At 39.5% G+C, this 16887-nt stretch overlaps 1 protein-coding gene across 1 annotated transcript; it reads right to left on the bottom strand.

Annotated features, from left to right (window-relative positions):
* Positions 1 to 547: 547 nt before the first annotated feature.
* On the bottom strand, positions 548 to 8207 carry LOC134201637 (uncharacterized). The gene is made up of 3 exons (XM_062676875.1): positions 6939 to 8207; positions 6746 to 6850; positions 548 to 631 (listed from the first exon to the last, which is right to left on the bottom strand). The coding sequence occupies exons 1-3, from the start codon at positions 8205 to 8207 to the stop codon at positions 548 to 550; spliced, it is 1458 nt and encodes a 485-aa protein (XP_062532859.1).
* Positions 8208 to 16887: the final 8680 nt, after the last annotated feature.

Here is a 16887-nt window from a genome sequence, read left to right as displayed (position 1 = left end):
TAAATTATATTTATTTTGTCCTGCCATCTAATCGCACAAAAATCCAAACGGTCACTTATCGGCACGCGAACTTCCACGCAATATCTCCTCGTGGTGACCGGCGCGGCGACTGCGCTACGACGGCTGCTACGCCACGCTACGCTGCTCGGCTACGAGGTCTACGCTGCGTTCCGATTTGTGTGACGTAGCCTACGCCACCTTGTTGTTGACAACTGGCCACCCGTTGAGATAGACGATATTCCTTTCTCCTTCACTCCCGTTGCGCTTTCAACACGAATAGGAAGAAATGTCTGTAACTAAGTAACCCCTGGGAATAAAAATCTGGATTTTTGTGGAGGTGTTGGAAATGATTCCAGCCACGTCCTACACTAGGAAAAAGGGGGGGTTACAGATCTTATTCCCGATTTATTTGTGTCGAAAGTTGAGACATTGCGCACCTTTTTAGTAATTTTTTTTATATCTTCGTCATGGAGTGAGATATGGTGAAGGTCCAAACGGTCTTTTGGAAGAGGCTCTCTGGGCTATCTTCAGAGGTAGTTAACTTCGTTCAACTCCCAGTGGAAGGGGGACCACATGGCCACGTGGTTTCCACTTTAACGAGTGTAACTCCGTCAGTTTCCACTGGAAAAATCTGAAAATCGGGTGGAAGGTGTATGACACTGGGACCTTTAAAAGTACACTTGAAAAAGTCCACCTCATCGATAAAAATCGGGCGGCGCACGCCACTTTGTGTTGTGACCACGTGGGTTTCCTCGGTTTTTTCACGATAACTTTTGTTCCCGTGGTCACCGGGTCATGCGGTTTTCACTAATGAGTTTCTCACAACTTTCCGCTTCTTTCAACACCACTTTCACTGTAATCCGATAGAACTTTTCACTTTTTTAGATTTTTAGACGCGGAGCGGCACAAAAACGTGGCGTTCGCGGCGGTGGCTGCCAGCAGACGGTGGCCCTATGGTCGTTGGGTGTTTGAACCTTAATTTGAATGCCGTTCGCGAGGTTACGGGCATTCGTGAAATTGATATTTTTGGCCTTAAGGGCCAGGCAAACTCGATCCCAAGCTGCCTTCTCCTGAAGGATAACCGGGGGAGGGGTCTGGGTTTTATTTTGTGCCACCGGACGCGGCGACGGAATGGCACGGGCTGGGGGCGCAACGGGAGTCTGAGGGCGGGGGCGCGACGCGTTCGCGGCTTTGCTAATTTTAGCGGCCGCGGGAGCTCGGGACTCCGCGGCACGCTTCTTACCCTTCTGTACCAGGGTGAATCCATCCGTCGATGAGGCGGGGGCGAGGTCGACCTCCATGTCCGAGTCAGAGTCGGAGCACGAGGAGGCGGGCGCAGGCGACCTACGAGCAAGTGTAGGTGTTTTAGAGGGCGCGACGGCGGCCGCGGATGATCGCTCAGCTGAAACGATGGTCACGGCGGACGACGCAGCAGCTTTACTCGCCAGTACAGGCGACACGGGAGCGGCAGGCACGACGGAGGCTGCGGTGCTCGATGCAGAAGCTTTGCACGCAGGTACAGGCGACGCAGGAGCAGCGAGCGCGGCGGAGTCCTCGAAAGGGCTCGCAGTGTGATTGGCCTTGAAGGCCAGAAACTCTGAGGCGAGCTGTGGGTGGCGAAGTCGGAGGAATTCCGCGAATACAGCGTCCATGATCGCTGAGTGCCCAGGTGGGGCGGCCCCGGGTCTTGAAAACACTCGCCTTGCGGCGAGGCCCCAACTTCTCGGACCTGAGCGGTTCTATTGAACACAGGTGGCAATGCGGCGCGATTACTACAGGACAAAGAAAAAACAGAACAAAACAGAAATAACAAAAAGAAACAAAACAAATAAATACTTCCAGGAACCACTTCGTCGGCAGATGTACCACGAACACAAAAATAACTAAAACAAAACAAATAAAAGCTTCCAGGAAACACACTTGGTCGGCAGATGTATCACGAACACAGGCAGCGCGAACAATGGCCGGGCTAACAAAAGCCGGGCGAACAAAGACCGGGCGATCGAGTGATCGATGAGCACGTCCGCACGTGTCGGGTGCTTCTATCGGAATGCGGACAGAAATATTGTTAACGCCGTCATATATATATACTGATATATTTGAGAACTTTACTACCGCGATGCAGGTTTTTTGTTAATAGCTTTGTCAATTGTTACATAATTTCATCGTTTTCACCAATAACGACGTGTATACTGATATAACACGATTTGAAGATATTTGTTTTAAAATTTTATGATTTTTACTGGTATATTTTTAAGGAATTCTGAAAAACATTATGATGGTGTTTTTGGTGTACAACGCTATCTAGTGGTAGTTATTCAAAGATATTCTCGTAGAAGAGTTATAGTTCAGTGTTTCCCAATTTAAATTTGATTAATTTTAATATTAATTGGATTTTCTATCTAATTAGTAATCTTGTAAATGAACATTAAAAAGGACAAACCCAAAATCCATACAAACTTGGGCCTGGCGTTACAGTGCTAGAATTTGGGCATAAATTACAATACCTAAGAAGGTTTCATGAGCCCAATTTTCAGGTCTCCCAGCAATGGCCAAATTGGTAAAATCAGACAATGTTTACATTTTAGGTTATGTTTATTGTTCGAGTTATTTTAATAAAAAACGATATTTTTGAGGCTGTTTTCTACGAACCACATGTACAGTAAACTTGAAGCTTATCGCGACAAGGTTTTAGGTAGGTACATAACAAGCGTAGGTGGTGTCATCAGATTTATTTGGTTGATCTTACTGAAAACTGCAACTGAACTAAGGCCCACGTAAATCAATGCCTGGCTGGCATTTGTTAATATTGTATCTACTAGGGGATTTGATGCAATATGTTAAAATAAAAAAACAACTCTGGTAAATGGTTTTAATCATCACCTTCGTTACGATTATCGTAGTATAACAGTATGGTATCTAAAAATTGTGCAGGAGGCAACTGTAGGCTTAGTGCGAGTTTCAAAAATGGAATCGAATGACTCGCATCGAGTGTACGCTCTTCACGGTGAAACGTGCGGAGCTCTGAGTGCGAGTTAGTCAATTTGCAGGACGTTTATTCATCTTGAGAAGCGATATTTTTTTCTTTTATATTGGTAGCACGCAAGGTTTTTTTTAAGGCGTTTAATTGAAATGCCAAGCTTTCTAACGATATTTATAATTAGTCGGGTAATGGGTAATGTACTTGTGCTTAGTGAGAGTTTTTTTAATTACTCAGTCCATGTTAATGTTATGTTTAATTTGTGTGAGTTCAGTGCCACCTAGTGGTAAGCTTATGAATCTCATTTTGTGGGAGAGAGAAGGTTTGTTTATGTTGCTGTCTCATGTATCGAATAGCTTTACCGAAGTGAGCCTCTCGATTATTGTATGTGCGAGTGCGAGTTGCAAATTAATGGATTTTGAGAGTATTTCTTCACTTTCAAGCAAGTTAAGTAGTGACTAAAATTTTTGCCGTGAAACCAATACAATATCAAGATTTTTTTCTCTCCTTTTTAATAATAATGTTGTTTTTTAAGGTTTTATCTATTCTAATGGTTTATACACATATCTTTTTTCGGTTAGAAAATTTTATAGACGTCTAGCTAGTTGTAAATACATATTAATTATTTGCTTTTTCATTTAATTCTTATTAAATCATTGCTTTTTTTTAGAGAGTTGTTTGATGAGAGAGAGAGAGTGAGATAGAGTATTCTTTATTGTACACAAAATGAATAAATATTGCGTAACAATATTAATAAAAAAAAAGAGTACAATTCTTTGTCTTATCGCTAAGAGTGATCTCTTCCAGACAACCATTAGATGGGCAAGAATAATTTCGAAATGAATTGCACACTGTTTACCTATCTATTGAAATATATACACACACACAAACACACACGCACATACACACACACACGCACACACACACACACACACACACATATTTACACATACATACGTACAGATATATATTTATAAATTAAATAGAAATTTGAACAATGTAATAATAATTTTGCTTCTTTAAACATTTATAAATAAGGATGGATGCTCGTAATAATTTTAGTATATTTGGGCCACCTAATGAAGATCATCAACACTATTACCGTAAATACAATCATTTTATAAACGTTCAACGGGTAAATGATTAAACCTATATAAAACATAATTTCTTTAATTAAAAAAAAGCTGAAATAATTACCTATTCCAAGATTAATTATGTTAAGTACCTATGTCTAAATATGTAATTACAATTAAATAAATTCTATAATAAACTTCGAATTCTAGTACTTCTATTAAAGTTACTAAAAAATTATGTTTATGCTGGGCAGTTTTCGTGTATTTTAAGGGTTACGCAATGGCGTAATGAACGGCAAAGTTTGTTTACGAAATAGCACCCTTAGAATGGAAGTGGTATAACTAAAAAATTTAAGATTCGTTTTATATTTCAAAACACTTATGTATTATTATTAAGAACCTACATTTTAAGTAATACGTGAAGTAAAAATGTTGTACCCCTTTTTACGAAAATTGCGCGGACGGAGATGTAGGAAATTTCCCACACTTATAGAGAATATAGAGAAGTAGTGCAGATTGCTAACATTTTTTTTTAATTGTGCATAAACAATAAAAAAATAAACTAAATCAATAAAAAAACCTTACACACAATACCATGTATTTGACACACACACACATGCATTTATACTTTTATGTTTATTGATTTATCAATCTGTGGTCAAATTGAGAATAGATTAATATTTTTTGTCTTTAATATTATTTTTCTATAATGTAGCCTTAGCGACATAGAGCAATGATTATTATAGAAATTATGATAATAGAAAGGTGACAATAGAACTATATTAATGTTCAAACTTAAAATTTAAATAAATTATGGTCGAATTTCAACCACTGGACTACCATTAGTAGATAATAATAAAATCATTTATTGCCTTTCACACAGATTTAGATTATTACAGGCAGCCTACAAGGAAACAACAAAAAAAAAGCACTATTATATCATTTCTGGCAAGCAGCTCAACATTTGCACTTGTATATTATTAATAGGAATTTTATTAAGAATATTGACAATTTATGAGGATTTTGACAAGTACGGATTAGTTATAGATATAGTTACATATTGTAAATTAAATTAGTTTTATAAGCGCAATAAAAAATAATTTAAATGATAAAATGATAAAGCCATACCTTTTTCCAATGTGACGATTAGAGGGTATCCTATTATTCTTTTCTATATTATTCTATCAGCTTATAAAATTAAACAGTCTCTTTTAGTCTAGACAAAGTACTCTTTCTGCCTTTTTCAAATAAAATGGCATGCCTTAAAGTGTTTAAACCGAAAAACAAAAAAAATACAATTATTGTATTACAATATTGAAGTTTACCAGAAAATAAGAATTTTGGGTTGAGCCACTTTAATTCTAAAGGTACAAAATAGTATTGAACACGTGACATTACCGGAATAATTTTGAAAGTAGTTGGTTCCCATTAAAATACTGTTAAAATGCGTTGTATTTCATTTATTTATTTTATTTATTTATTACACTTCATGTAAAATTTACATTGGCGGACTTAATGCCTAAGGCATTCTCTACCAGTCAACCAAAGGTAGTGCAGAGTAAATAGTGGTAGGTGCAATGAAATTTATATTAGGCTACGAATACACACACAAAAAAAGTATATCTACATATATACAAAATCACATATAAATATAAATATACATACATACATACATACATATAATAGTTTATACAGTATTAAAAGGAATATATTAATAAATTTCCTTAACAAATAACTTCATCTTAATAAGTTCATGACGATTCCGCTAACTTTTCCAACAGCATTCGCCGAACCCTTAACTTGAACGTGCAGCGGTTAGTAATAGTCCTGATCTCGAGAGGAAGCGCATTCCATAGCAGAACAGATTGCACGACGAAAGAGTTACGAACATAACTAGAACTATGTGTCGGACAACGAATTAATAGGCTATTGAGAGAACGTAGGGCCCGCTCATGGCTGGAGTGAAGATATTGAAAATAGGAAGTTAGATAGGAAGGAGGTTCGGGAGACATAAGTAAGGAATGAAGAGTCGTCAGTGCACGTAAATTACGACGCTGGCGAATCGGTAGAAGTTTAAGCTGAGCACGATAGGAAGATATATGATCATATTTACGAAGATTAAAAATAAATCGAATGCAGTTATTAAGAAGACGATCAAGTTTATTAAGAAGGTCTGCATTCAGGTCAAAATAACACACATCACCATAATCAATAATAGGGAAGATCAAGGCTTGTACTAGCATAGTCTTGGTCGCTGATGGTAAGAAATTCTTGAGGCGATACAGAGCACGAAGAATTCCAGAGGTTCTTTGTCCAACGTAAGATACTTGAGCTTTCCAGTCGAGTGTGGAGTCTATGTAAAGGCCTAGGTTCTTAACCACGGAACTTAGGGGAATTACTGTACCATTATAGATTATAGGTGGGAGTGACATAGTAGTTAAGCGTTGGATCATACGAGGGCTGCCCACAATAATGGCTTGGCATTTAGTTGGATTCACAGTTAAGCCAAACTTAGTTGACCAACTACATATGTAGTCCAGATCCCTATTTAACTGGTTTATTGCCTGAGAAATAGACTCCACAGTCGTCTGTCTATAAAGCTGCAAGTCATCAGCATACAGATGATACGCACACTGAAGATTATGTGTTAAGAAATTTATAAAAATAGAAAATAATAATGGAGACAAAATACCGCCCTGGGGCACGCCAGAGTTGACACTGCACCAACTTGAAGAGGTGTCATCAATACGAGTACACTGCTGGCGTCCCCGAAGATATGATGAAAACCATTCCAGTGCTGTAGGAGAGATCATAATATAGGACAAAATAGATAGGAGAATATCGTGATTGACGGCATTGAACGCATTTGAAAAATCAATTAGTACCAGTACTGTGACTTTAGTGTCTTGCATGCCTGTCCTAATGTCGCCAACCACTTTAAGGAGAGCGGAAACGGTGGAGTGACCTGGTCGGAAGCCAGACTGGTAAGGGCTCAATAGGTTGTTCCGGAAAATAAACTGCGACAATTGTTTGTGTACGCAGGCCTCGATCACCTTGGATAGGAAGGGAAGAATAGATATGGGCCTAAAGTGATTTGGAAGGGAAGGGTTAGGAATTTTAGGTAAAGGAATAACATAAGCCTTACGCCACAATGACGGAAAAGAGCCTGATGATAGGGAGAAATTTGTGATGTGCCATATAACTGGCAGAAGATGATCCAGGATTGTGACGATCATACGGCGACTTATATTGTCACAACCCACGGCGTTCGATTTTATGGACAGGATAATATTTTTGATCTCATCCACAGCAACCGAAGAAAATTCAAAGGAGTCAACATTAAGTCGAGACAAACCATTCAGGTAGTTCAAGGTGCGACATTTCATTTGATTATTTAGTGGTGTAGCAGAGGAGAAATGAAAGTTGATGTCATTCAAACTTATCGTCGCCTGAAAATCAGAGTGACGCTGTCTACCAATACCCAGAGTTCCAAGCAATTTCCAAATATCGGCAGGCGAAGCGGAATTTATGTTTTCTAGAATGTAGCGTCGTTTAGCGTTAAGTATCATCTGATTGCACCGGTTCCTCGACACCTTAAATTTAGTCCAGTTATCATCAAACCGATTCCTCCTAAATTTTCGAAAAGCCCGATCCCGGCGCCTCATAGCCATCCGAATACCTTCAGTCATCCAAGGACCTGGTGGGCGTTTCAGTTTAATTTTTCTGATAGGCGCATGAGTGTTGTAAAGCCCAAGGACGACTTCATTGAATATGTGAACCTTTTCATCTACCGAGGGTGAAGATATTAGTTGGTCCCAGTCCACTTTAGAAGCGTCTTTGCATAGATTTTCGTTATTCATACGCCCAAAACTACGCATTGACAAAACCCTGGGCTGTGGTTTAGGAGGTTTAATCGTATAAGATAAAAAGATGAGGTCGTGATGGGAAAAACCAGGAGCAGGATATTGACCGTGAGTGGGTACAGAGGTAGGAGTGGAGGTCAGCATTAGGTCTAGCCAAGTATCATCGCCATTAATGTTGTGGTGAGTAGCCTGTAGAGGCAAGACATGAAGACCAGTAGACCCAATGATTTCCTGAAGTTTACGGGAACGAGAGGATAAAGGAGCTATGAAGTTGGTGTTGAAATCTCCCATGATAATGTGATGTGAATAATCTGACCCTAAAGATTCCAGAATCGGCTCGAGACTGGAGAAGTAGTCGACGTTGGGGGGACAGTATACGACACCGAGAACAATTTAGGCTCCCTTCATAGAAATTTCAAGAAAGAGATATTCCACAGGTGTAGAAGAATCAGCAGACGAGCAAGCTATTGTTTTATAAGAAATGTTACTGCGGAGATATATAGCAACGCCGCCCCCTCGGGCATCGATACGATCATTCCGTATTAAAGTGAAGCCATGGAGAGGGTAGATAGCAGAAGGTAAATGAGGCTTAAGCCATCTCTCAGAAATCAAGACAGCATGAACATTAGTGTTAGTGAAAGTAATGAATAAGTCACTGTAGTGACTTGGTATACTTTGAGCATTAATGGTGACATACATTTAAAAGGCAGTCAGATGATTTATCAAACGTCTGCCGTATACAGTCTCCAAGAGAATCGGGAAGTGAACAATAACTATCGTTATCAGATGACAGCATAGAATCATTAGCAGAAAGAAACGAATCATCAATACATTCCATTGTATACAAATTAAATATAACAGAATAATATAACTATACTATTAAAATAAAATAAATAAATATAAATATATAAAATAAACTAAAATAAATATAACTATACTACCATAAAATAAAAATAAGGATTAAGTTTAAAAGAAATGCACGCGCAATGTCTCTGCACCACCCGCCAGCTGATATACACAGGATGATGAAACAAAAAAAAAAAAATACAATACCTTATAAAACAGAAACAAAAAAATAAAGAATATTAATAACGAAAAACATAATAAAGACCATAATTTACAATAAAAAAAAACAATTAATTAGAATAATGAAGAACAAATCTCCACAACAATATTCTGATTAAAACTTCAAAAAAGTAAACTACAAGGCAAATTTTATCTGTTTTTTTTTTTTTTTTATTGCCCTTGTAGGCAGACGAGCATACGGCCCACCTGATGGTGAGTGGTTACCGTCGCCCATGGACTTCAGCAATGCCAGGGGCAGAGCCAAGCCGCTGCCTACCGTAAACGCAGTCAATTAAAACAGTCTGTCAAGTGTCAAATTTACAGAATTAATTATTTTAACAAGACTACCCACAAACACATTAACATTTGCCAATGACAATATTATACTCCGTGATGCCACTAATCTACCCACGAAACATATCAACATCAACAATACGTGAATAAAAGTAAAAGTGAAAAATAATAAATCCAATGATAAACATTTAAATCATCAAATCATAAATTGTGAAATGAAAATAATGATATACATACGTTGTGAAGTCATAAGACTAAAGATATTAGTGAAAGTCGAATAATCTTAAGTAATTAAAGTGAAAAAAAAGAAAAACACAAGCCACTAGGTCTTCCGCAATTTCGAGTTCGCAATGATAGCCGGTGCCGCCTTAGAGACGCTGCCCTTTGTTGATGTTGGTTTACCATCCACAATAGGATATTTAACTGCGAGGTCGCTAAACTCATCCATAGTGGTCAATCTGTGACGATTTCCATCCGCAGTCTTGATAATAATGACCCCGTCTTGCGTCCAACATTGACGCACACCAAAATACTGACGGCTCTTGCCGAACACTGCCTGTCGAGATTTTGTAAGGAATTCCTTGATGGACACCGGAGAACCTTTAAGTTTGGACTTCGTCCTCCAAATCGACATCCGTGTATCTAAGCATTTGAATCTGACCAGGATTGGGCGGTGATGATCCTTATTAGAAGCTCCTATACGGTGACACACATTGAAGTCAGCAGCAGAGGTATTCAGAAGCATTTTTTTATGCAAAATATCCAAGATGGCAGCGGTGCAGTCTTCGTTTTGAACTTCAGGAACTCCCAGAAAGATGAGGTTTTTTCGACGATGTCTGGTCTCGATCGCATCAACCAGTCGAGTGCACTCACCAATCTGCTGTCGAAGAAGTTTCAACATAGAGAATATAAGTTCACGGAATGTTCGGAATTCCTCCGCAACCTTGGAGACTGTATCCTTCGCAGGCCCTCCAGCATGAAGCTGTGCCTCAAGATCGGCCATTCTTTTCGTGAAGCACTCTTCCAAATTTCTTTGAGCAACCTCAATCGCAGATAATTGCGACATAGTTATGTTTCTGTTTCAAGGGGTGCTGGCAGGTGGTATTTTTATTGGCTTAAATCATGTAATTATTGCCAAAATGCATATATATACTTAATGACACACAAAAGGATCACAAAATCTTTATAATGTAAATAAAATGAATTAATTTTAATTTTCAAACTTAAAGCACTTGTTTCACTTTTGACACCTACCCCCAATTTCGACCCCCATTTAGACGGTCTAATGCCAAAACATCACGTGCTACCAATATACGTATACGTACTGAAGTATCTTGAAGATCGCCAGCTGATCAGTGACCGACAGTACGGTTTCCGTCACGGTCGCTCAGCTGGCGATCTTCTTGTATACCTTACTCACAGGTGGGCTGAAGCCTTGGAGAGCAAGGGCGAGGCTCTTGCTGTGAGCCTTGATATCGCGAAGGCCTTCGACAGGGTCTGGCATAGGGCACTTCTATCGAAGTTACCATCTTACGGAATCCCCGAGGGTCTCTGCAAGTGGATCGCTAGCTTTTTGGATGGGCGGAGCATCACGGTCGTTGTAGACGGTGACTGTTCTGATACCATGACCATTAACGCTGGCGTTCCACAAGGTTCGGTGCTCTCCCCCACGCTTTTCATCCTGTATATCAGTGACATGCTGTCTATTGATGGCATGCATTGCTATGCAGATGATAGCACGGGGGATGCGCGATATATCGGCCATCAGAGTCTCTCTCGGAGCGTGGTGCAAGAGAGACGATCAAAACTTGTGTCTGAAGTGGAGAACTCTCTGGGGCGAGTCTCCGAATGGGGTGAATTGAACTTGGTTCAATTCAACCCGATAAAGACAAAAGTTTGCGCGTTCACTGCGAAGAAGGACCCCTTTGTCATGGCGCCGCAATTCCAAGGAGTATCCCTGCAACCTTCCGAGAGTATCGGTATACTTGGGGTCGACATTTCGAGCGATGTCCAGTTTCGGAGTAATTTGGAAGGCAAAGCCAAGTTGGCGTCCAAAATGCTGGGAGTCATCAACAGAGCGAAGCGGTACTTCACGCCTGGACAAAGACTTTTGCTTTATAAAGCACAAGTCCGGCCTCGCGTCGAGTACTGCTCCCATCTCTGGGCCGGGGCTCCCAAATACCAGCTTCTTCCATTTGACTCCATACAGAGGAGGGCCGTTCGGATTGTCGATAATCCCATTCTCTCGGATCGTTTGGAGCCTCTGGGTCTGCGGAGGGACTTCGGTTCCCTCTGTATTTTGTACCGTATGTTCCATGGGGAGTGCTCTGAGGAATTGTTCGAGATGATACCAGCATCTCGTTTTTACCATCGCACCGCCCGCCACCGGAGTAGAGTTCATCCATACTACCTGGAGCCACTGCGGTCATCCACAGTGCGTTTCCAGAGATCTTTTTTGCCACGTACCATCCGGCTTTGGAATGAGCTCCCCTCCACGGTGTTTCCCGAGCGCTATGACATGTCCTTCTTCAAACGAGGCTTATGGAGAGTATTAAGCGGTAGGCAGCGGCTTGGCTCTGCCCCTGGCATTGCTGAAGTCCATGGGCGACGGTAACCACTCACCATCAGGTGGGCCGTATGCCCGTCTGCCTACAAAGGCAATAAAAAAAAAAAAAAATACGAGAAATAATATTATTGCTGCTCTCGGTGAATAAACGCCCTGCGAATCGAGTAGCATATCTCAACTCACACTTTGAAGTCGTTGTGGCCTAACGGATAAGACGTCCGGTGCATTCGTGTTGAGGCGATGCACCGGTGTTCGAATCCCGCAGGCGGGTACCAATTTTTCTAATGAAATATGTACTCAACAAATGTTCACGATTGACTTCCACGGTGAAGGAATAACATCGTGTAATAAAAATGAAACCCGCAAAATTATAATTTGCGTAATCACTGGTGGTAGGACCACTTGGGAGTCCGCACGGGTAGGTACCACCACCCCGCCTATTTCCGCCGTGAAGCAGTAATGCGTTTCGGTTCGAAGGGTGCGGTAGCCGTTGTAACTATACCTGAGATCTTAGAACTTATGTCTCGGGGTGGGTGGCGCATTTACGTTGTGGATGTCTATGGGCTCCAGTAACCACTTAACACCGGGTGGGCTGTGGGATCGTCCATCCATCTAAGCAATAAAAAAAAAAAAAAAAACACTCACAATTCTTCATTTTTCACCGTATAGAACGTAAACTCGATTTGATTTTGATTTATTCATTTACAATTGAACAACTAGGAAAAAACGATGAAAAGACATTTTGGAGGGACCGCGAGGAGCTTAATTGTGTGAATTGTTTTATTTTGTCTATTTAATGTTTCTTAGTTAATGCGTATTTAATATTTCTTCGTGTATAAGTGTAATTTTGAGATCGTCCTGGCCTAATGGTTAAGGCGTCCGGTGTATTCGTATCTTGCGATGCACCCGTGTTCTAATCCCGCCGGCGGGTATCAATTTTTCTAATGAAATACGTACTTATGAAATGTTTACGATTGACTTTCACTGTAAAGGAATAGCATCATGTAATAAAAATGAAACCCGCAAAAGGAAAATGCCCAAAAGTGGGCCAACTTCATGACAAAACTATTTGTACTTGAAAAACTATGCCTTATTTTTTCATGTTGTTTAGTTTATGTATCAACATTTCTTTCACCCTGGCATTGTTTTACAAAAAAATAAATTACTTATTTGATAACATCCCAAAACTGAGTGCCATAGTTTTTAAATTCGCCAATAGACAAAGGGAAAATTAGCCCATACAGCCTTATAGTAAACTTATATGCTGACAAACGAAAGAGTTGTCTGTGACTTGAACAACAAATTAAAAAAATTGCTAATGGTTATAATTCACAGACTTTTTAGTTTATTGTTGTTCAATTCAATATTTATGTATTGTAATAATAATTATTACTTAAAACCATTAATTATTTAATATTTTTAGATATTAATGATTCCATTAGTAAAAATCTCAATGGCCTACCATTACTCTATTCTTATTATATATGTCGAAGGAGAAACGCCGAAGGAATGTTTTTAAAAAGTGTGACGTCACCATTGCTGACGTCACGGTCATTAAGTTCTCGACGATGACTCATGTTTGGGCTTCCGAAACAAAACTTCACCAGAACTTCACAATAACTGCGTATATTTCACGAGAAGTATAATAACGTTACAGAGAGATCCGTACTGTACTACGGCTCGAACACGAATGACTAATCGCTAGACAGTACGGCCGTATTTATAGGGCTCGGTACACGTCAGCGTGTTTACAAGTTTTTAAAGTATTGAAATTACAATAAAAGGGACTGTTTAACATCAATTTCTCATCTTAACAAACACAGAGTAATTGGTTGATGACCAGATGATCCGATTATCACATTGAATCATTATTTTTTTTATAATAGGTAGGTAAATAGTCATATTTGCGCCGACATGGCCATACTGACAGGCGGTGCGCGCTCTGCACCGGCCTCGTTGATTCTCGTAGGTTTTTCTTTGATTCTCATTGACCTGCAGGAATAAAAATTTCTCTGAGAAGCGCATCTGTTATACTTGCGTTACTTGTAACTATGTAAGTTTGAGACTATTAATGCACTTGATCGTAGGGTTCTCGGAGGGTATCGTAGGGTTCTCGGAGGGTATCGTAGGGTTCTCGGAGGGTATCGTAGGGTTCTCGGAGGGTATCGTAGGGTTCTCGGAGGATATCGTAGGGCTCTCGGAGGGTATCGTAGGGTTCTCGGAGGGTACCGTAGGGTTCTCGGAGGGTATCGTAGGGTTCTCGGAGGGTACCGTAGGGTTCTCGGAGGGTATCGTAGATTTCTCGGAGGGTATCGTAGATTTCTCGGCGGTTCTCGTAGATTTCTCGGCGGTTCTCGTAGATTTATTTATGGTGTTCGGATAAGGATGTTGTGTAGTGTGATGTTGTGGCGTACACTGTGGTACTTATGTAGTGGGCGTACACTGTGGTACTTATGTGGTGGAATTTTAGTAATCAAAAATAAAAACTTATCTTTGAGTGTTGATTTTGTTGCTCGACCATGCTGATTTGTGAAGTAGATGTATAGGCTCATCGGCTGTTGCTGGAGGGTAGTCTTATTCCGCCGATATGGTTAAATGGTCTCCAGGTTGTTGCTGAGCGGAGGCGGCATGTGATCCCACTTCTGATGTCGGAGGAGAAACGCCGAAGGAATGTTTTTAAAAAGTGTGACGTCACCATTGCTGACGTCACGGTCATTAAGTTCTCGACGATGACTCATGTTTGGGCTTCCGAAACAAAACTTCACCAGAACTTCACAATAACTGCGTATATTTCACGAGAAGCATAATAACGTTACAGAGAGATCCGTACTGTACTACGGCTCGAACACGAATGACTAATCGCTTTTTTTTTTTTTTTTTTTCCTACCTAAGCTGATAGCCTTGAGAGGCTATGTCAGCGTAACCCTAACTTTACTAGGTGAGCTCACGGGGCTCAACCTGACGATGTTGCTAACACGAACCCTAGCAAGAGCCGTGCTTCGCAGAATCTACCACCGGATCGGAAACGCGACCCAACGAAAAGATCCGGCGAGAAACTCAGTGGGCTGTGTCTGAGAGTTAATTTACTCGTCGAGCCCTTCGTCGCAAGCGACGGGTTCGACGAGAACGGTGACCGGTGCTTGAAGTACCTAAAAGCACCGTTAGTGGATCGGGAGGATCCGAGATGACGTGACTAATCGCTAGACAGTACGGCCGTATTTATAGGGCTCGGTACACGTCAGCGTGTTTACAAGTTTTTAAAGTATTGAAATTACAATAAAAGGGACTGTTTAACATCAATTTCTCATCTTAACAAACACAGAGTAATTGGTTGATGACCAGATGATCCGATTATCACATTGAATCATTATTATTTTTATAATAGGTAGGTAAATAGTTATATTTGCGCCGACATATATGATCAGAGAGTTTTGGCAGCAACCCGAGTAAAGCGTCACTTGAAGTTTTATTTTGTTTTTTTAATAGCTTATTGTGATGTATAATATACAAATTGGGTGTTGTTTTGTGTATTAAATGTCAATAATCGTTGTTCACGATTATTGAGGCATTGGAATAAAACTGTGGCTAACATAGCAGTGACTGTTTTTTTTTTTCAAGATAAAAGGTTGCGGAAATTCACGCTCACTCAATGTGCTATTCATCAAGTTGACGTCAAAACTCCCAAAAAGCAATAAAAAGAAATACACCGGATTTTTATTAACATAAAAAATATAACTATGACAGACTAGGCTGTATAGGCTACGCTCTTTGCCTGCTTGTTGGCGAATTTAAAAACAACAACAACAATATCGTTGCCTGCTTCAGGTGAATGAAGTTAGCCCCTCAAAAAAATTTTTTTTTCCTATTTTATACTTATTTTCTATTAATTCGTTTGTTCATCATTTGTTCTTGATTGTTCACTGTTAATAATTGTTTGTTCTGCATTTATTTATTTAAAAAAAATATTTAAAAATATACCTACAAGTTAGCCCCTCTAATACAATTTTTTATATTTTTTCATCCTTAATGACTCGTAAATATTCATTTTCGATTGTTCTTATATAAAACACGTTTGTTCTCTTTCGAAATTACTCGTTTTTTGTTTAATTTACTATTTTTATTAGTTGAATAAATGTATGCAAAAATTGCAAAATATGTGTACTGCACATGCGTCAACTATAATGCCTAAACTTTCTACGCGGTTTTAATCGTGAAAAAAAAAACAAATATAAATCCTGAAGGAGCAATTAATTGGTATACAGTTTAATTAAAAAAATTAAAATATAAATAAATGAAATAATGTGCATTGGCGTAAAGTTAGACCAAATACATTTTTCCATCCTCCTACTTATCGTTATGAAGGTATAAAAAAGATAGGGAGTTCACATAGGTAATATAAACAAATAAGTAAATATGTTCATTATTTATCTTTCAAGAGATAATGTAGGTATACATTATAATAACTTTTTTACACAGTCGAAATTATATTCCTAACATTAGTAAAATAACATTGTTCAAGATTCAAATCTTCGCGCCACCGCTCCATATCGCTATGGCGTCTCATCGGCGTCTACTCTCTGTAATCTATGCCCACTATTGCGCACACGCCATTATTGCAATTTTTGTGAAAGTCTTTTGAATGCATTTTTTACTATTTAAAATAAAGTACACGTTATAAGTCGAATTATCGAGTAACTACTGACGGAGGGTGTTTGATGGTTAGCACATGCGAACGATTTTTCCTTTTAGTTTTTAATTGTTTGTGTTTTTGGTTATATTTTTTGCTGCCTATATCTATCTGTGTTTGTTTTTCTTGTTGTGATTGTCAAATTTTGTGTGAAGTCATAAGGTAAGTTTTCATTTATTTAATCTCGCATAGTCAATGCGGGCCGATCATGGAGGTTGACGATCGACCCCCTGGCCGTCCCCCAGATCCTAGTTTAACCTGGAACGATGAGGGACAACATCCTCAGGGTGATTTTACATACTCACCAGTCCTTACTGTACCATTAACTAGTTTCGAGTCGATTGAAGCACATCATCGTA

This window comes from Bombyx mori, chromosome W, assembly GCF_030269925.1.
Source record: "Bombyx mori chromosome W, ASM3026992v2".
Lineage (NCBI taxonomy): Eukaryota > Metazoa > Arthropoda > Insecta > Lepidoptera > Bombycidae > Bombyx > Bombyx mori.
The sequence above is the reverse complement of the archived record's forward strand: the minus strand, read 5'-3'. Positions and strand labels throughout refer to the sequence as shown.

Bases quoted from the DNA above. Each gene is read 5' to 3' on its own strand.
- LOC134201637 (XM_062676875.1), bottom strand. From the start codon at position 8,207: ATGGGAGATTTCAACACCAACTTCATAGCTCCTTTATCCTCTCGTTCC. The intron at 6,851-6,938 runs GTACTAATTGAT...TCTCTCCTACAG, and splicing joins ACACTAAAGTCACAGTACTG to CACTGGAATGGTTTTCATCA. The intron at 632-6,745 runs GTATTTTGTCTC...CCCGATTTTCAG, and splicing joins CTCTGGCGTGCCCCAGGGCG to ATTTTTCCAGTGGAAACTGA.